The sequence below is a fragment of the Anoplopoma fimbria genome, chromosome 9 (assembly GCF_027596085.1).
Source record: "Anoplopoma fimbria isolate UVic2021 breed Golden Eagle Sablefish chromosome 9, Afim_UVic_2022, whole genome shotgun sequence".
Taxonomy (NCBI): domain Eukaryota; kingdom Metazoa; phylum Chordata; class Actinopteri; order Perciformes; family Anoplopomatidae; genus Anoplopoma; species Anoplopoma fimbria.
Genome location: NC_072457.1, coordinates 14,113,218 through 14,126,733, shown reverse-complemented (window position 1 = coordinate 14,126,733; position 13,516 = coordinate 14,113,218). Strand labels below are relative to the sequence as shown.

General features: G+C 41.8%; 1 protein-coding gene across 1 annotated transcript in view; it reads left to right on the top strand.

The window, feature by feature from the left end:
- fbxw7 (F-box and WD repeat domain containing 7) overlaps window positions 1-13,516 on the top strand; it is a 114,118-nt gene that overhangs the window by 84,049 nt on the left and 16,553 nt on the right. The window contains exons 6-8 of the mRNA XM_054604657.1: window positions 6,682-6,764; window positions 8,046-8,184; window positions 12,012-12,146. Of these exons, the coding sequence (XP_054460632.1) occupies window positions 6,682-6,764; window positions 8,046-8,184; window positions 12,012-12,146 (357 nt within the window). The remainder of the gene's footprint in view (window positions 1-6,681; window positions 6,765-8,045; window positions 8,185-12,011; window positions 12,147-13,516) is intronic.

Genomic DNA, 13,516 nt, shown 5'->3' with positions numbered 1-13,516 from the left:
TAGGCCGGTTAATTCTTTACCAACTAGCAGAAGGAGGGCAACAAAGAGGACCACGGCCTATTCAAAGGCCACAGTGCAACCGCTCTTGCATGCCAAGCATTCCAATGTGCTGTGTAAAGGTTGAGCCGGCAGAGAGCTACGAGAGGGCCTTTCTCATGAGGGCCACCTTAAACACACACACAGACAAAGCTCCACCAGCTCTGTCTGTGCACCCCAACCTCCACTGGTTTGAGAGCTTTTCTCTGTGTAAGTGTGTGTGTGTGTGTGTGTGTGTGTGTGTGTGTGTGTGTGTGTGTGTGTGTGTGTGTGTGTGTGGGTGTAGCTGTGGTGGGAACGTGTGACTACAACGCCAGGATCAGCCAAAGCCTTTGACACCTGTTGTGTCGTTACACTGGATTTTTTTTCACACTTACTGTATATGATAAGCTTTTATTCAATTTGGTAAATCACCATGAAAGATATACGGTTTGCAGTGTCACGTCGCATACATTAACTTGTGTGTAATCCAAAATAACTCAACAGTTGGAGCTCAAATTGTCGCGTTTATTTTTTTATTTTTTTACCAGAAGTCTCTTGCCAAGTTTTTTTTCTTTTCAGAGTACAAACCCTAATATTTCCCCCGTGTGCCGGGTCACGCAGTAATTACAGGCGTGAGCAGGGAGTGTCTCGAAGGCTGCCAGATCTCAATGCCCCATCAACCTGTGAATGGAGCACTTCCCATGACCCCTCATTGTGTTTCCCGTGTTTCGATGATCTAGTGCTGACTTCTCGTGAGGTCAAGGGTAGCAAATCTTGAAGATGTATAGATACTCATGGTGTGGTCCAAACTGGTGTGAACTGGATATCTAAATCAGAGAAAATAGTTTAGTCAAACCCATGCTACACCCAAATTTCCCTGCTACCATTGTCAACAGTTCAGTTTGATCTCTTGTCGCACTGTGATGTAACACAGGGATGCTTAATAGTCGACTGTCCAAATCAATCAAACAGATGTTGTATTAATCTTGTATGTCTAAAAAAAAGATACATAAAGTTCACATTCATCACCACTAAATGTTTTTTAAACTTAAGCTGCCATCTTGAGGCTGTGTTTTTTGGGGTTTTTTTTAGGCGCTGTAATGCAGTAGTCAAGCCAAAAGCAGTGCATATTTTTTGTTAACCAGGCAGGTGCTATCACCATTTACCTGCCACACTTAAATGCAAATATCGTGTGTGTGTGTGTGTGTGTGTGTGTGTGTGTGTGTGTGTGTGTGTGTGTGTGTGTGTGTGTGTGTGTGTGTGTGTGTGTGTGTGTGTGTGTGTGTGTGTGTGTGTGTGTGTGTGTGTGTGTGTGTGTGTGTGTGTGTGTGTGTGTGTGTGTGTGTGTGTGTGTGTGTGTGTGTGTGTGTGAGAGAGCAGGTGCTGCGGACGTGCAAACATCCCCACCGCTGCCTGATAGATTATAATGGCCTCCTGTTTGCTTCAGAGGCTCAATACTTGAGTAAATGTACTTGCGACTTTCCACCACTGCATATGTGCCTTTTACATGGAGGCAAAATATGATGCAGAGCATTTTGTAGAAGTGAGTAAAAAAAAAAAAAAAAAAAATGAAGGGAGAGTAGACTTGGGCGGGGTTAGTGAATGGATGGATGAGGTTGTTTTTTTTTTTTTTTTTTTTTGGGTTCTGCAACAAGTTTAGGGGTCTCCACATTTTACGCATTAAAGACAAGCGCATACCCCACCCGGTACCCCGGTGCACACGGAGGATGCGCTGCGCTCACAGTGCTGAATGTTGGACTGCACCATTCGTGTCGTCTCCACCGGGGAGGGGAGGAGGGAGGCTGTAATCCGATCCCCGTTTTGGAGGAGCCCGTATAGTTGCAGCCTGTGAGAGGAGGAAGAGGGCACTGCTCTGCTGCTCTGACGCGTCCTCCTCCTCCTCCTCCTTCCCTCCACCTCCACCTCTACTCCACTCCTCCCACTTTTCCCTCCGAGTGTCACCCTCTTTCTCCCTCATCTGTCTCACTCCCCGCTCGGTGAGGCTGGTCGGCGGCGCACACGCCTCCGGGATCGTCGCATCGCATTGTCCTCTCTCTCCCCCCCCACCACCACCACCACCACCGTCCCATTTAAATCTGCGTGACACGGCGGAGCTCCTCTTTTTCTTCTTCCAATGCTCGCACCAGGGGAATCTACCGCATGCACGCCAGTACTGTGACGTGCCCGAGCATGTTCACATCGGAGTCGGATTTACCTGAGAGTACGCTGCCCTCGCGCTGTCAGAGCTTTCTCCCCACCGCGCGCACAGATTTGGACTTCACCGATTGTCATTGAAGAAAAGGAAGAAGAAAAAAAAGGGGGAAACACCGGATTACAAGGATGGGGTTCTACGGCACTTTAAAGATGATTTTCTACAAAGTGAGTAGGATTTCTGCTTGTACTATAACCCGCTCGTGTCACCTCCGTCCCTTTTATTATTTAGGGTTTGCCTCGCGCTGTCGTTTTGACGCGCCTCTCTCGCGGCAGATTGTACGGCCACTGCGGAGGATGAGCGTCAGTGTAGCAGACCCCCGGAGACTCCGCTTTAATTGCCTGGGCCTATACGTTACATTAGTGCTGCGTTAAATGTTGCGATTTCACGATGGGATTTGGCACCATTTCCTTCATAGTAACTTCAGCCGTGTGTGAATAAACGCAGCCGCACTGATTCAGGGCGAATCACTGCATTTAAATAAAAAAAAATAAAAAAAAAATAGGTTACTGCTCTGGCACTTTTATGGCTATTTAATTCTGCAATGCTGGGATGTGCTCGTATTTCCGCTCTATACACTACTTGATTCCCCTTTTCTGGCTGGCATATGATCCAATTTTGCCTCAATGTTGGCTCGATGCTCCCTGCACCTGTACTGTGGTCCTCCCCTCTACATAACCTAGTAGATGCTTTAGTTCTAACACATATATTGCATATATATTGGCTGAAATCACCTCCTATGTTTTTAAAACATGCATATGTCCACTTTTTGTAAATAACTGGAACAATAAACCGCCCGTTTTCCCCCTGCAAATCCTCCCCAGTCTGCACGGTTATTATGATTCTACAGCAGTGGTTTGTCTTGCAGGGACCGGAGTGACTGCTTGACATGCATGCATGCGATCAGTCTGCTGTTGTTGCCTGTCGGAGCAGCCTTATCCCCTGACATTGTGCACTCGCCTCTGGCTCCAACCACAGATAATGGGTCACTGTGTCAGACTGCGTGAGGTGGAGAATATCCTCAAGGATGTTGGGTGTATTATGCTAGATGGCTGCCATGAAATGATGCTCCCCTTAGTTGGAAATGCAGAGTACAAACATGAATATGAAAGAGAATCCATTACGCAGTGTTTGTGTAATGTAAACAAATTTGTTAGTCATTCAAAAATCAGACACTCCTGTGGTGGGGGATTTTGTGTGTGTGTGTAGCTGTGTAGCGTTGAAGCCTTTACTCAATTTATCCTAATAATTAGGTGAAAATGTCACCCTGAATCAATGGGCAATAGTTAATTTAATTCAGTGGTGACCCTTTTGTATTCCCCATCCATTTTGTGGATGTGCTAATTCTAAGATATCATGATTTTAAAGGCAGCCTCTAGAGCTCAAATTTGTTTATGCCGCTCTTTGATGGCACTGACAGAAACTGAAACGCCAAGACTGACTTATTTAACTCGTATTCAAACCCATTTTCTGGTTTGATTTGTCCTTATCAATTCTACAACTTGCCAGTTCTTTCCAAAATGGCCAGTCCTCGGATGTATTGTGATACTGATTGACATGATGAAACCGTTTCATGGCTGCATGAAACAGTATTTGAAAAATGAGAAAAGATTCTTCAAGTGACTGATGCTGCAGGATGTAGTCTGTGTTGAAATGAATCAACACATTATGTAAGAGTGATTGCTGTCTTTAAAATATCATTAACTCTCTCTGTGTATCCATCTGTCGTGCTTTTTGGCCAGATAGGGAAGCCAACAGGGAAGGAGGAGGGGAGGACCGATTAGTGGTGATTTACAAACACTGCGTGCTCTGGTTACCTTTTTCCCAGGCTGAAACACAAGAAGAGGCTGCTTACACGCTGCTTTTTTTCACGCCCGCATTTAGTTTGAGGTTTTTTTTTTGTTTTTTTTAATGCATGCACACACACACACACACACACACACAGAGGCACAGACACACACTCAAAGCCAGCCAGCACTCCCCCCTTTTTTTTTTTCTCCCACTCACAAATTCATGCATACACACACCCAGGTTCTCCTTGGCTACTGAACTGCCTTTGCAGTGAGCTCACCGCTTTAAGAACAAGGCAGTAAAGGTTTAAGAGCTTGATCTTAACAAGTAGGAATATAATATAAACCCCCCTTTTTCTTTAGCACTCAAACAAGCTATCATCCAGATATTTTAAATATAGAAAAGTAAAACATAAGATGCATACCTACCAAGCTTTTGAAAGACATTTGGACTACATTTACATGTTTTTTGCCACAAAGATTGCATTTCACAGTGCCTCTTATGTACATTTCTGTAATAAATCACTCGCGATCTGTGTGGCTTTCCCCCTGAATCCCCCCCTGCAGCTTTACACAGGAGCTGACTTGTGAGGAACAGATCACAAATCATTGGTCCGATCGACAGTGTAATGTCCAGGGGCCATCTAACCTGCAGTACATGTTGGTGTGCTGGTCATGTACACATGCCTCTATAAAGTCAGGCTTTGGTTGTGTCAGTTGTTTTGGTGCATTGATTCATTCTGGAGTCCACATTTAATACTGAGATAGTGACGCCTGTATTTATGACTAATGCTATGGGTGCAGCTGCTGATATCCTGCTCATCATTCAGCATATTCTAATTGTTTCTCTTGGTTCATTGGGCTGCTCTCAACACTCAAATTTGCCACTCAGGCTGAAACACAGAGAGGACAAACACACACACACACACACACACACACACACACACACACACACACACACACACACACACACACACACACACACACACACACACACATTCGCCAAATTATAGTGATAAACAAAAAGCAAACATCTTGAGGAGAGATGTGTAATCATGACACTGAGGAGCCAGACAGTATGGAGTCAAATGTCCACGGCCAGTGTATTCTTAGCATCCAATACTACAATAACATGCCAAAAATACATCAGAAAAGTATTGTTTGCCTTCAAAAGGAGGGGAGTTTATTTTGAATGTGGTTTGAAAAAGCCACTATCAGCTTCCAGTACAGGTTGTATCTTGCAGCACAACAGGCTGGACTGTAACTGTAGACGATATGTTGAGTTAGAGAAAGTTATTTTGGCCCTAAATGGAAGGAAATAAAACATATTTATGCCTCAAGAAATGTAAGAGAACCTTGTGAGAAACAATGCTACATGCAAAAGTGCCGAATAATTGAATCATCTGCACTGTGATGCCCATTTTTTTTTGTCAAAATATAACCTTGTCGGAACTGCTGGTGCATTTTATTTTAAGTCTTTTTGTCTTTACTTGAGGCTGAAACTGAAGGATCACAATCAAATCTGGCTAAGCTTTCATTAAAACATTTTTTTTATTAATTCTAACATGTTTAATTAATCAAAAAAACAAAACAACACTGTTACATTATAAATCTTCTTTTGGCCAGACACTCCGGTCTTGTTATTCCCATAGCTTGTGAATCATGAGGGACCGACGATGAGCTGGTGATCACTTGCATGTGTAGCGAGAGGCCTTGCCAGAGAGAGTGGCAGGCATGGGATGAAGAAAATTGGCTCGCCCGGGCTCACACAGGCTCCTTTGTTTGCACAGTTGGGTAGGTGGTAGCGGGGTTGGGTGATGTGTGCACATGCAGGTGATGGAAAGAGATAAAGAACTCTGTTTTTCTTTCTCAAGTATCCGTGTGAATCAAACTCCGGTGCCGAAGAATGCACCCTGTTCCCTCCCCTGAATGAGTTTCTTTACTTTGTGGTTATTTTGTGTGCATGAACATGCTGTTCACTAGGAGTGTGAATGTCTTAGTGCCTCTGGATATTATGGGGTGTCTGGTTGCTCGACGATCACCTCTTACATGGAAAAAAACAAAAATCAAAAGAAAGCACAGCGTTGTTATACAAGCAGCTGCTTTGTATCCTACTATCTCATAACTTTGAGCTGCCTCCTCTACAGATAGGTCATTACCTCTCTGCTTTGTTATGGAACACGTTAATACATTTTAATCTCTAGCCTATGCATTAAAGTTTAATTTCCTATCTGCATTAAGCTGTTACGAGACTGTGGTGTCTGTATTTTTAATATGCTAATATTTCAGACATCATTTTAACAAAGTCTGGGACTTGCCAAAGCAATTTTCTGCTTCCGACCCCTGGTTTAAAGAACCTCCATGACGAGTGTCCCTTTTGAATTTGCTTTTCAAGAACTGGCTTCTCACTTAAAAAGAAAAGTGACTTAGACTGTTTTTGAAATAAAGTTATCAGAAGGGAGGGAAGCAGTAATGGATTATAGAAGACATGCCCAAACCACCGCCTCCAACCAAATTCTATTGGTGCCGTTTTTATTTACTTCTCAGAAGGATACAGTGTAATAATCAAGTTTCCTTTTTTATGTTTTTTGAACTAGTCTCCTCCATTGTAATGCTCTGCTGGTTTCTAACGTCATTTTTTTCTCTGTTTTTCCTCCTCAGATGAAGAGAAAGTTGGACCATGGCCCAGAGGTCCGATCCTTCCCTTCAGGAAAAAAGCCCTGCAAAGGCACGGAGTATCCGAGGTAAAGAATCCTAGATTACACCCATAAGTCTCCCAGTTGCTCATCAGAGACACACCCTCATTTCCCACCTTGGGGTCAAGAAGATCTCTGTAGAAATGACATATTATATTAAATGAAGGTCCCATGATAAGAGCCGCATGAACAAAGATGCTTTGTGTCTTCAAAAAGAATGATGCTTCACATCATATTGTGTCTCCAGCATCCAGCCAGCAGTCCCAGATGTTTCTCTAACGCTGAATATTTAATGCCCGTGTTCACATGTAGCCACATTAAAATTCAGACTGAACACAGTCACTTAACTGTAAATGTTGCCATGTAGCTCGCTCCGGCTCAGCTTCCAAAATTCATTAAAAATGAATCAATAATGAAATGGACCCCCAGCTTTCCATTTTGCAGCCAGCAAGCAGAATCTGAAGAATTGAGGGAGCCCGCCGGATGCTTTCTCCCGCTGCCCTGACATTACCAGGGCACAGGGGCGTCCTTTGAAGTCATGTGCTGCTTATCACATTTGGTTTTTTTCAACAGGAGAAACTGGACTTTAAAAGATTTCTGTGGGATTGTGCACACTTTGAAGTCCCTGAGTTGAGGATAAGTTCAGTTAGAAACTATAAAATGTGTGATAAGGAATTAAAGAAATCCTTATTGTTCTGAAGATGCAATGTTTCGGAGAAGTCTGGAGTTTTGTTTACATTTATACATTTACTGTACAACAAAAACAGTTTTTTATTTACACAGCCAAGATGTAATTATATTCCTCAGGTCCAACAGCAACTGAAATATTCTTATAGAAGTGTTCAGTTGGCCATAAACGGTACATAATTCAAAAAAGGAATGGGGGTCAATTAAGAAAATGAACATAATATAAACACTAGACACAATTTTTTTATTTGTTTATCACAAAACAAATGCTTTCAGCTGAGGTTCCTATTGCTACATCAAATCTGAGTGGCAAACACGCTTTGAGTTTAAAGTGCAGCTTTAAATATTTAACTCGGCAGTATTTTCCATTGTTTGTGTTCTCTCTGTTCTCAAAATTTGCTGTGGAAATATCTGCAGATGTTGCAGCAAAACAAACCCGAGCACAACTCAATGCTCTAATATTGAGCTTATTGTTGTTCTCATCAATAGCGTATCCTTAATGTCTGTGATTTCATTAACGCTTCTTGTTGAAATAATTGATTTCACGTCCTCTCTCTAATTTCTGCAGAAGGCTATATGCCTGTGAAGATCTAATTTTATTAATCGTTTTTAAGTGTTTGTTCCTTTTCTTGTAAATTGCAGCCCGACGGGAATCGTCCCATGTCCGGCCACACCCACCACATTTGGCCACATTAGAACCAACTGTCAGGGGCAGCAGAGACGGCGCATCACCTCAATCCAGCCACCCACGGGTCTCCAAGAATGGCTCCGAACATTTCAGGTGAGCACAGTGGAGGTTTTTTTTCTTTCTTCTTCCTGTCTTTTTTTCTTTTTCCTCCCACGGGCAACTCCGAAGCCCTCGAGCAAAAGCTCATCAAAAAGCAGATGTTGTGCCCAATCATTGTTCACTTAGTCTCAGAGATAATTGCCGCCTTGTTGTCCGGGCCCACCACATTAGCATAACCACTGTAGCGTGGAATTGGAATTAGCCGTACCTGTTCAGACTTAAAAGCAGAGTTATAACATCAATGGTTTCTGCTGTAGACCTTAAGTCTGTACTAAAAGTTGAACAGATGTTGTCTTCTATGGTCCTCTGAATAAAATAAGTTAAAGTCAGTGCAGTTTAATCGAAGCCTCTATTCCTTAACAGCAGCATTCCTCCAATATAAGCAAAGCTATTAAGGGCTTTGACATCACTCTTCTCCATTGAAACGACTAGGGAAGATAGTTTCTCCATTCTCGACTGCTATGGACTGCATAGTTCTGCAACACATTTCTTTCGGTTTAATTAAAGACACCAAAATTGAATACAGAATCCATACCCAAGGAATTAATAACCGAATAGTTGAATATTCTGGTCCAGCCCTAGTAGAGACATTAGACTGATTGAGACATTAAGTAATACTGTCTTTGTTTCTCCATATTACAGTTTGCCCCTATTTTCATATATATTTTCCTGTATTTACATAGTCTGTACAGATACAACATAATAGAGCCATTTCTGTCGTGTTAGACTTCAGCTCTAATGATTCCAGACTTCCCTTTAAACATATTAGCCTTGATGTAGTCTCTCTGATTTCCTATATAATAGGTTGCCATGGACTTTATTACCTTAGAGAGTTTAAACTCATTTTCTTTGAATAGCCGGGCCAACCTGTGACACCCCAGTGTTTATTTTACATATATTAGTCTTCAGGGCCTGATCTGCTGCAGTCTTTAATTTGACAGCACAGGCTTCAGGCAGCTAAACCTCAAACTGACATTCTGTACATTCCCCAGTCCAGTCCTAGCCTGTAGCTGCTATTGGAGAGGGAAACTATAAGACAGCATACTGTAGCTGGAGAGAATGTTTTTCACAAAAATGTCAAAACTACTGGTGTTATTTCAGGATTCTCTGAATAAAACAAAAACACAAGGACTTACATGGTCATGGCAAAGTCACATATTACATCAGAGGATTAGTTTGAGATTTTGGGAAATACACTTGGTCGCCCTTTTGCAGAGACTTGGATGAGAAGATTGATGTGACTAATATCTCTCCATTAAAGGGAATATATTCGCCACCTTTTTTTTTGTGGGTGTCCAATCAGTGTTGATGGTAAATGTGGTCAATTGAAGTATTAAATTCCTCATGATGGCTGAGAAAGCTGTTTTTCTCCTTCTCGCTGAGCCGTGCCGGCAGTGCCTACGTGTACCAGGATGCATTGCGGTCAAGCTTCAGTCCCGGCTGCATCTTCGGCCTCTCTCCCCTGCATCTCTTTGGCAGTATACTTTAGCGCAAATCAAATTCGGCTGTTTATTTTGAGCAGGCAAAAACACTATAAAATGTATCTTTTGCCTTTACACCCTAAATCCACTCATATTTTGAGCGGCAAAGAACGTGGCTCCTGGCTACCTAGAGAAATCCAAGCTGAAACAGCCTGTAGTTCTTCCGTGTTGATTTTGCAGCTGCGAACTCAGCGTTCTAGATCAATAACGCATGCACTGAGGAATTTATTGCTTCAATAGTCTACGTTTACCATCCAAACGGATTGAACAGCCAGCAGCTGACTAGCTTAGCTTAGCATGGAGACCGAAAACAGCTGGCCTGGCTTCGTCCTGCAGTAAATAAACATACAAAAACTGAAGTGTCTGAACAACATGTGATTTTATGGAGGGTTATGTGTTGCATTACTTCTTGGTAAAAAAGCACATATATACTTATTTCCCAAAATCTCAAACTATTCCTTTTACACAACAAACTGAAGACACATCTGGTCTTGATACCATATACTGTTAAAATGTTAAAATAAATTTATACAATGCATCTTATCTACTGAACTTTATCCAAACAACAAGCCACAAGCAGTTATTATGACTGGCATAAAATATGAAATAATTGCCTCTTTACTGTCTCAGCATCTCCTGATAAAAGTACCTCTTTATGAAATTAAGTGTTTTTTGAGCAGATAATTCAACACTTCTCTGAATGTCTGAACCGAGGTTTTTAATCAACAGCTTGTCAAAATGATCAGTTGTGAACAAGAGGTTCACGCATCTGTGAACAAGCCTGGATTCCATGCATGTTTAAGTGTCACATTGTGATCCCAGATGTTAACTCCTGGTTTGTGTCACAGCGTTTCTCAGGGGATTGTTGAGAGAAATTCTGGGGAATTTAAGAAATCAGTATATAAAGCAGGGGTAGACCTCGAAGCTCTTGGAAAACACTGCTCTTCAGAATTTTGATTTCAGATAAATATTCAACAATGTTCTGCCATGCTTTCAGCCCTATATAGACTTTTTAAAATATTCTACATTTTGCAAGTTCTTTGGCAAGTACATTCATGAATACATAACAAACTAGTAGTGGGTGTGTTTCAGTTTCAACAAAATAATTCCCATAACATGTTGGGAATTGTGAACCTGTAATTGTTTAAACAAAACGTAATGATAATCTATTGCGGAAAATTGTTGCAACACATAAGTAGCTGTTGCATGGTCTTACCCAATGGTAGGGAGGAGGTCTGTGAACCCTCTGATTACCCACAAAACCAGCACCTCTGGCTAAAGCTTTTAGCTGCCAAATTACAGGTAGTTTGCGTGTGCCAGATTTTCCATCCTGCCTTGTAGCCTGTAATCAGTTAGATTTCTGCGCTCCACAGTGAAAAACAACTGTGGTTGTTGAGTCCAACATACAGCGCAACTGAACGTTCAAACCGAAGAAATAACCCCACAGAGTTCTTATAATGTTGTTGATGGAGTCTGGTTTCTGAAGCTCAAATTTTCCACTAATGTGTCGACTGCTAGTAACAATCGGCAGGTGCCTCGAGCAACTCTGTGCTGCTGTGGAGGACACGTAGGGAACATTAAGGTGTTACAGACAAACTGCACAGGGCTGTATGTTTCCAAGGCCCTCCAATCAAAGTAAATAAGAGCTTACACAAGCACACCAAGGCGTCTACCAAGACCACAATGAATTGGCACAATAACGGCCCGCTGCTATGCTTTTCAGTTGGCACTCCACGTTTACAGCTCTGTTGGCAATCCAGATGAGGAGGTGTTATGAATATTCTGCTGACAGAGTTCAACTAGTGTATCCCCACCTGTGATAGCCAAAAATGTTTTCCCCTTTATTTTAAAAACCTACAGAGAGGACAGTGCAGAGAGAATACAGACTGCAGTTAAATTAAAAGCAATAAAATACAACAGGATATATTATGTAAAAGTCAAACAGCCCCTATAATGTTGAACGGATACCATATGAGGAGAAACTACAGCAGAAAGTGTGTTAGTCCATGATTTAGTATGTTTATAAAAGAAGATGCAGAGTTACTAAACATAAGGGAAATTAAAGGAATATTTCACTGTGTTTGATATTATAGTGGACATGATGCTCCTAAAAAGAAACTAGCAAAATACACAACTGTCCAAAATTTCATGGATGTCCAAAAAGTTCCTTTCATCCGTTTTGCATTGAAAGTCGCTAGTTTAAAGTTGTCTGCCACCCAATGCCAGCCCTAAAGTAATTTACTTCCAATCTTCGTTGTGTAGCTTTTGTTCCCATCGAGGTTTGAACACACTTTAGACAGATTTTAATTTTTTTCTAAAACCAGTTCTTCTGTGTTGCAGAGCTGGACTGGCCCAGAGAAGCTGCTGGCGCTGGATGAGTTGATTGACAGCTGTGAGCCCACACAAGTCAAGCATATGATGCAGGTGATCGAGCCGCAGTTTCAGCGAGACTTCATCTCCCTGCTGCCCAAAGAGGTGAGTCCCCCTTTCATTGTTACACAGCTTCGTCTTTAGTCCTTGTCCTTCCGTCTGACCTGAACCCCCTGTGGGAATCCTTTTTGTTAGACATTGTTTTGAATGTGCAATACGTGACAGAGACAAGGCTTCCTCTCCAGCCCTAATCCTGTCGCAATCTTCCTTCAGATCATTTAAAGACACCCATAGTGGGGTGCCTTGTTCTTTCCTCTTCATCATAACTGACAACACAAACACTCTGAAGTGCCACACTGACGATAAGATCACATAAGGGATTCTCACAAAACAGCCTCAATCCACCGTATCTGGTGTAGCTGATCAAATGCTTAACACCTCGACTCTCTCTGGCAGGTGTTGGCATAAAAGCAGGGGGCTGCTAGCATAGAGAGTGAGGCAACACGATGCAAGAAGTCGAGCAACACATTCTCTAAGGCCAAATGCACAACAGCATCATGTGTGTTCTCACCAGGACATGGGTCCTCTCTTTTCATTTTGTTTTCTGTCCTTTCTTTTTTATGTATATATTCCCATTCCCTCTGACTTCTTTTTATAATCCTGTCTGTCCTCTCTGCCAGAGCTGCTGGAAATATATTGAGGGGGGGCTGTCAAGTCATTTTAACAGGACAATCCCTTGTGGCAGCACTGCAGATACAGTTGAAATTGAAACCATGGAGAGAAACTTCAGAAGGCGGTGTGTCAGGCTTAAAAAGCAATCACTGGAGGCTCCGGATCCATTCATAAAACTTTTGAAATATCCTGAATCCCGGTAATGACAACTGGCTTAGACAGGCTCCCAGGTGATTTAGGAATGTCAAGGTTTGTCTGTCTTGTCTGGGGCAAGTCATTTGAAATAACCCTAAAACTAAACTTTAATACCCGAGAGCCTTCAGGAGGTAGAGAAAACAACATAAACCCTTATGATTGCCCTTCATAATGTACCTCAATCTTAAATTTTTTATCAAAGAAGTTTTGAATTGCATGAAGTTGGACATTAGAAAATAAAAATCTTTCATAATGGTACAATAACATTTAGATCAGAGACCCACTTTGACAAAGATAGACTCTGACTTTATGGCTTAAATCAAACTAATAAATTTTAGATTGACGACTGAATTCATCTGTTGCAATAACTGTCTAGTCATCTTAACTGAACTAACTCACAATGAATACTGAGTAAATAAACTCATTTAATGAGTAAGAATTCAACATTTACACGGGCATTTTACTAGAAATAAGTTTAGCAGAGAGTATACCAATAAAAAAAACATTAATTTCTATAATTTCTTAATCGTTTGGCAACAAAATTGCTCAACCAGCTTCTAAAATGTGAGGATTTGATTCCAGGATTTTTGTCATAAATTATAGTAAAT